We start from the raw sequence: 8253 nt of genomic DNA, 5'->3' as shown, positions 1-8253 counted from the left end.
TCCTAATAAACATGTATATAAAACTATATAATATCAACTTCTGGAAGTGGTTGAATCTCCTCCGGAGGTGGGTTGCCTGCAGCTTGAGGTTGGTTGTTTTGGTTCATATTCTCCAGGTTCAGAAATGCTCTGCTATGGTTGGTCATCATGATCGCATTGACCATTATTGCCCTTGAGAGCCAGTCTCCAACAACATTGTCTTTACCAGACTTGTATGTGATTTCCATATTATACTGGTTGAGGATCTCCTTCCATCTGGTGATACGCGCGGATGACTCTTTCCAAGGTCTATGATCAATGTGGATCCTAAAACCCCTTCCAAACACACAGGACCAGAAATGCTCCACTACCCACACGATTCCATAAAGTTCCTGTATCTATTTCCTAAGGCGCTGTATCTGGCTTCTGCTTCTGTGAGAAGCAGACTGGCATAGAATACAGGACGCTCGTCCTCTTCAGTCTCCTGTGCCAACACCGCTCCTAGAGCATATTCACTTGCATCTGTTGTGAGCGTAAACTGTTTCTCGAAATCAGGGAATGCAAGAACTGGTTCCCGTTGAAGCTGCTCAATGCATTTCTGGATGTTATATGTTATGTTTGGTGTCACTACTACCTTGCTTCCTTTCTTTAACAAATTATTGAGGGGCACAAAGTACTCTGCCATATACGGAACAAACCTCCGATAGTAATTTAATGCTCCTAGTAATCACTGAATCCCCTTCACGTCTGTTGCTACCTCCATCCTTTGCAGAGCCGACACCTTCTGGACATCCGGTCTCACACCTTGCCAGGAGATGGTATGCCCCAAAAAATTGATCTACTCTTGCCCTAGTGGGAAAACTTGATGCCGAAGTCCCTCATTTTATGGAACACGCTCTTCAAGTGTTTCACATGGTCACTCTCTGATTTGCTGAATACTAGTAAGTCGTCCATATACACCTGGCAAACTGCTTCACCCAATCCCCGCAAGAATTCGTCCATAAGTCTCTGGAATGGTACAGGTGCATTTTTCAGACCAAATGGCATTCTGGTGAATTCGTAGTGGCCTCTTTCAAAAGTAAATGCTGTTTTGTGCTGATCCCTGGGGTGCATTTTAATTTGTTGGTATCCTGCCTTTAGATCTAATGTGTTAAAAATCTTCACACCGCGTAATCTATCGAGAATATCTTCAAATCTCGGGATAGGGTATTTTTCATCAACCATATTCTCATTGAGTTTATGATAATCGATTACTACCCAGTACTTTTCACCACCCGGGGAACTCTTCTTGCGAACTGCCCACAATGGACTGTTATAGGGCAAAGTGCTGTCCAAAATTATCCCTTGCTTCCGTAAATATGTTTTCGAAGTGCCTGGGGGTATCGCCTCTCCTTTACGTACGTCACTCTATCCTGTTTCAATGTGATTTCGTGCACTGTTCTTCCTGTAGCTCCTAGTACTACCCCTTCTTTGAAAAAATTATCGTCATATATGTTCAATATTGCCTCTTTCCAATTCTCCCTCTAGTTAATCATGCCAACTATCGCTTTACCATCATCCACGAGTTTCTGATAGCTGTACCTCTTCCCACCAATTCTAATATCTCACTGACCCCCATATTTTTTATCTTTGCTCCCACCTTTTCCAAAAGATCACAACCAATGATTATCTGGTAGTCTCGGGGCATTTTTCCCGTAACATGGACTATTACCTTCTCTCCCTTAGCCCCCCAGTTACTCAATTCCATTTCTGTTTCTCTTTCAATGCTGCAGGGCCCACCCAGAGTGATCAACTGACAATTACATACTCTGACCTGTACCCTCTCTCCATTACTCAAACTGTCAAGGGCCTCTCGGCAGACGATTGTGTTTGAGCTCCCAATGTCCACCAGACAGCTTCCTCCTCTCTTCCCTCGTATAATAAGCAAACCGCCATGCTCTCCTCTCATATGATGGTTCTCCAATGTGCAGTAGTCCCTCTGGGGACACACTCCTCAAAACTCTCCTCGTCTTCAAGCAGTTTCTCAGGTTCTTCTCCAAGTCCTCCACTTTTCTTGCTGATCGTTCTCTCGCCCAGAGTCTCCTGCTTCATTTTCTGTCTCCGAGGTCTTGGACAATTCTGTGGCTTCACTCGCGGATCCATTCGTCCTTCGTGAGATTTTCCTTCTCTGTAATCTCTGTGTGTTTATCTCCATGGGTTCAGGCTGATTCTGCTCTCTCTGCCGAGGGACACTGTCGGGCTATATCTCCCTCTGCCCCACATTCTTCAAAGCATATCGTGTGCAAGCAATGTGCCATGTAGATCCTCCGACATCTTCACTTCTATTCGTCCCATTGGGCTATCACCCCTTTATAAAATGATTTAGTTATCCGGGCTCTCCAGTGAATTTATTTAGGTCCGACACCGCCTTCCTCAGATCCTGGGCAGTTGCTGTACGGACCTTAAACCATTTTAGCATCGTGGCATGGAATTGTGCTACAGAGACTTCTGGTAGTGGATGAATCTCCAGCGGAGGTGGGTTGCCTGCTGCTAAAGTTTGGTTGACTGCAGTTTGAGGTTGGTTGTTTTGGTTCATATTCTCAAGGTTCAGAACTGCTCTTCTCACTATTCCATTACTGGTCATAATTCAAAGAGAATGAAAAAAAAAATTTCATTTAGGCTGAAAATTACTCCGGTATCTAAAGTTCCCGGATTTTGGCACTAGTTATCTTTTACTGAAGTGAAACTAAAATAATAGGAGAGAGAGGAGTGTGAAATGAAACACTTGAAGTACTCTCAAAGACTGATCTCTTTGCAGAGCCTGTCCGTCTATATATATACAGTTGGTCTGCTGTTCTACTCGATCAGCTGATATAGACCTGTCAGCTAACAGTCCGTAACTTATATATATATATATATAATTAAATTGTTTTTGTAAGTTCTGCACAGTTTTTTTTTTGTTTTACCCCCAGACTTGAATAGTACTATAATTTTGAAATCATCTACTTTATAGCTCTACAAAGTTTCAAGACGAATAAATTTTGCATAATTTTTCAAAAACCATGCTAACAATTTAACGTTACTATTGTAATGTTTTAAATGACATTATCGAAATGGGACCCGCAATACAAAAATGATTTATTTCACAAATCATTCATACTCTAGCATGAAATACATTCAAGAAGATTTCATAAATATTTTATTTTAAATAAACATTGTCTTTTTATAACAAAATATGAAATAATATCACAATAAATAGTTAACATACCTGAATTCTTATTGAGGGATTCTGAAAAAAAAAAAATTCATTTTTATTTTAAATTATGTTTCAACAGATTTTTAATAAATTAAAAAAATTATAAATGTAAAACAATTTTTTTTACAACACAACTTTAGTCTATTTTAATGTGCCATAGTTTAAGCACTAATTAATTTCTACGATAGATTTCACATAAAAATCATAGAAATACATATATACTAATTTTTTTTAGAGTAGAGAGTAATGTTCAGGTGGCATGAGCATGAGTGTTAAAAAGAATAATGAGATATAACAGTAATATATACTGCCTATTTAATATATATTTTGAAATATTTTTTTTTTTTTTATAAATAGTTGTTTTTGGAGTATAGATGGTTTTAGTTATGTTTTTATTTTATGTATCAATGTTCAATATCGTTAATTTTTTTTGTTTAAGCAAAAAGCACGAAACAACAAAAACTAGATTGTATAAAACATTAATTCGATCAGTGCTGCTCTATGCCTCGGAAACTTGGGCACTTTTGAAGGCCGATGAAAGGGATCACCAAACGTTTGAGAGAAAGACACTCAGACACATCTATGGCCCAGAGGATCGTTCAGCTTGGAGAAGAAGCATGAATAGGATAGTTGTTAGTTGTAGTTGTTAATTGGTGAGCCTGATGTTGGAAAAATTGTGAGAATTGGTAGGCTGCGCTGGGCAGGCCATGTGGCAAGGATGGGAACTGATGAGATCCCAAATAAACTTATCAATGAGCACCTACACAGAACACAGCCGAGGGTTCGGTGGCTGGATGGTGTCAAAGAGGATTCAAGGACCATGCTCAGAGTGAGGAATAGAAGAGCAGCTGCACTTAGCAGATTAAACTGGTGGCCAGGACCCAGTAATGGGTTGTCACACCGATTGATGATGATGATGAAGCAAAAGCAGATATCACAAGCTAACCAATTTTCATCAGTAAAATACGTTGTTCAAAATATTGAAGATGGCGGCATGGGTCCGTCCAAAGTTTGTTGAATTGCTGTTATGTTGAGAAGATAGTTTACAATTTCATCAACTTTTATTATTTTGTACCATAATTTTATTTACAATAAATTTAAGAAAAAATAGAGGTCAATAATAAGTAAAAGGAAAAATAAACATAAAGAAAATCATAAGCAAAAACTCAAAACCATTATGCTACAATCGATGTTTATATCAATTATTGAGGGTTGGGAACTAGACAAAGGAATGAAGACACTGTTTGGATGGCAGGAGAGATGATGTCTCCTGGAAACAGGGGGTGCTGACCATCCTTTGTTTACTTTAAATGTTATATAATAAAAAGAAGACATAAAGAGTCAGCAATTATCCAAGAAAAGTATACCTTCGAAGGAAGAAAGACTCTTTGTTTAGATGGCCGGTGGATTAGACATGTGCTGAAAACTAGTAGAGGACAAATAATTTGTTTACTGTCAGAAGTAGCGTCTTGAGAAAGAAGATATCAACTATATGGTTAGTTTGCTCTACCTCGGATTAAATTATATTTGTAAAAGTAGCTATTAATTAAGTTAACTGTTATTGTTAAAGCCACCTCAAATCAACTGTCTTTTTGTTGGAAGGCTTTAAAAGGAACAAACAACTAGCTGGTTCGGATATAAACATTTATTTGGTCAATTTAAACATTTGAAAACTAAAACTAAAATAAACAAAAGATGTCTAAAACAATGAATACAAGTAAAAAAAAAAAACACCTGAAACAAAATAAAACTAGATAAATAAATTATGAGGAAGAAAATAACCTCCTTTACAAAAAAACAAATAAATATATAAAATAAATACTGCTCGATGAAAAGTTGGTCCACTCTGATAGGTCAGAGGAAGAGTGCTGCCTTTACATTTAATGTTTACAATCCATATTTTATTTTTTATATTTTTATTTATATATTTTATCTGTATGTTTAATCCATCCATTACCTCCACCTTATCTTACCTTTATTACTTTAAAATTAATGTTTTTATTATATTAATTTACACAGCTTTGTACCTCTGTTCAATTCTGTATATTTATTTACTTTTTTCACTAAATTGTATTTTGTATCCATTCATTTTATTTTATTTCAATTTTGTATTTTATCTATATATTTTTATATAATTTCTACTCCTTATTATGTATATTATCATTAGATGCCTGCTTATATTTAATATTCCCTAGTATTATCTTTACTTTAACATTATTTTGCCAAATACTGCCTTGCTTTTCTGGTATCGTCCATTCTACAGATGTGTCTATACCACTTCAGTTGCCGCTATCACGCACTGATTTCACACCCAAATCCTCCTTAATCCTTTCATTTCTGACACGATCTCTACTGGTCTTACCAACTATTCTTCGGAGAAATCTCATTTCTGCTGACATTATCCTTCCTATGTGCTTGTTGAGGGCTGTCCAGCTTTCTGATCCATACAGGAGGACTGGGAGAAATACAAATTTCAATATCTGTATTATGGTGGCATCTCTGCTTACTACTTGCTTGCCAATAAGAGTTTTGAAAATCTGATGGTACACTCCACTGGCCTTCTTCACGCAATTTATAACCTCATAGTCTATTTTATCATCTTTACTTATTATGGTCCCTAGATACGTATAAGTTCTAGGAGCTCACCATTACACAAAATCCTAGGCTCTGCGTTGTCTCATCCAACACACATAATTTTGCTTTTGTTAGGGTTTATTTGTTAGCTCATATTAAACAGTTTAATTACTATTTGAGTTTTTTTTTTTTACTATAATCTTCCTTTTATGTATTACACAAGGTCAATCAACAATCTTCCAAAAATTATTTATAATTCCCTTATCAAAATTTAAAATTAAGCCACTAATTTTGAATTGGGCTCCCGAAAAAAATTATTTTAAAGTAATTATAATCTTTCTTACTGCACATTATGATACTAAGTACTTCAAGATATTAAGGTTTAACATGTCTGAACTCCTTTTATCTATAAACTTTTCTCCCTACAAAAAAGTTATATGATAGTAAAACAATAAGATGTACTCATTAGACTTCAATGAGAAACTGATAAAAAAATGACATTTTAATTATATATTATTTGCAAAAAATGGTAAAAAATTATAATAATAATATTTTGAAAAATAGAAATCCTAAAGATGGTCTAGAAAGAAACATTAATAGAAAAAAAAGTGTGAAAAATTCTGGAATATTTTTAATTATGAAAATGGTCAGGGGTGCAGTTAAAAGAGAACAAAAATAATTTTTAAAAAAATTCTGATAGTTATTATTATCATCATCATCACATTTTTACATCTCTTTCTTGTATTATTTTTCATTTTCCATCATATTTGTATATCTCTTCCCTGTATACGCGATGTATTTGAAATAGAAATAAAACCGTTAAAGGTTATCTCCCCTCGACTCCCAGTAAGCTTCAAATTTTCCGTTAGTTTCGAAAACTCTAAACTGGAACAGATGGGTGGTCCTGATTTGTTCTTTACTCATTTATTATTATTATTAATTTTATTTTGATTTATCCTTTCTCTTATTTAATCTCAGCTTACTTCTTTATTTTCTGTCTTCTAGTGGGTTAAATTTTGTTTTCTCATATCTACTTTTCTATTTTTATGTGTTATTACATCTCCTGTTCAATTTTAACCTTATGGTTTGTGAAATTTTTTATATTCTTATCATAGTTTATTTTATATTAATACTATTTTATTTTTTATTTTCTTTCATTTGTAAACAATTTTCTTTTCACGTATTTTAACATAATTTTAACCCTACCTTAATTTACTTTTTTGTATCTTATTATCTTACTATGTCAAAATATTTTTACTATTTTTTTTTTTTTTATATATATCTTTTTAGCCCTGATGAAGCTCTACAAAGTGGGGCAAAATGTCGACAAATAAATATTCGTTATCTATTGTTGTTATATTTTGACCACACCCATGATCATCTTCATAATTTGAAATTATACAGTCAATTATTTATATATACATATAATATGGAAAATTTTGTTCACACACTAATTATAAATAATTAATTAATACACTTCAAGAATAAATAATGTTACTACCATGAAAAAATATGGATATAACAAGGATGGTCAGTGGAAATTCCTTGGGAGTTCCTCTCGGCTAAGTCCAATGGACTCGCTGACCAGCAACGAGAGCAGCCCCAGGCTTGTTGGAGGGTGTGACATAGGATTGAACGCCCAACTCACATATTTTTTAGGTCACAAAATACCACAAAACAGTCATGGATCCTTCTGAGGTAAAACGCTCATTATCCGGAGATAAACTAGTCCCCTGTTCGGGTCTATGGGTGGGGACTGCTTCAGGGGATTCATGGCGTAAATTGAAAATTAGAGTTTTAATTATAAGAACGTGGAACGTAAGAAGTTTAAATTCCACTGGTGGGTTAAAATCAGTTGCAAACCAGGCTAAGGGATACAATATAGATATCGTGGCGCTGCAAGAAGTTCGTTGGCCAGGAGAGGGAGGAAAATACACTAATAAGGAAATAAAATGTATATCCCTTAAAGGAAGGGAAATACACTATTTGAATTATTTATTAGATACAGGATTTCTTATTAGAAATAGTTTGCTTTCCGCATTGAGAGATGTCAAATTTATTTTAGGGATAGAATATCGGTAACAATATTTCAGGGATGTTAGTTTAAAATTGCTCTGATTAACATTCATTCTCCGACCGAAGACAGTGATGAAGAGATTAATTGTGAATTCTATGATACATTGGAGGGAGTTTACGATAAATTACAGCAAAATTGTATGAAAATAGTATTAGGCGATGCAAACGCAAAGATTGGAAGAGAAGAAGTATATTATCAAACGATCAGTAAAGAAAGTTTGCATGAATATAGTAACGATAATGGAATACGACTAATAAGCTTTGACATATCGAAAAACCTAATAATCAAAAGTAACACATTCAAACATAAGGATATTCACAAATATACTTGGACATCACATATTTTGATACTGATGGATCAAAATCTGACGAATCTACAGCATCCTCTT

At 34.9% G+C, this 8253-nt stretch overlaps 1 protein-coding gene across 1 annotated transcript in view; it reads right to left on the bottom strand.

Moving 5' to 3' along the window:
• Positions 1-8253, bottom strand: part of LOC106692921 (uncharacterized) — a gene marked incomplete in the record, with an annotated part of 90744 nt that overhangs the window by 62203 nt on the left and 20288 nt on the right. The window contains 1 exon segment of the mRNA XM_067046800.1: positions 3227-3247. Coding sequence (XP_066902901.1) covers positions 3227-3247 — 21 coding nt within the window.

This window comes from Halyomorpha halys, unplaced genomic scaffold, assembly GCF_000696795.3.
Source record: "Halyomorpha halys isolate HHAL.00 unplaced genomic scaffold, Hhal_1.1 Scaffold78.1, whole genome shotgun sequence".
Lineage (NCBI taxonomy): Eukaryota > Metazoa > Arthropoda > Insecta > Hemiptera > Pentatomidae > Halyomorpha > Halyomorpha halys.
Note: the sequence above shows the minus strand (reverse complement) of the source record. Positions and strands in the feature narration are given on the sequence as shown.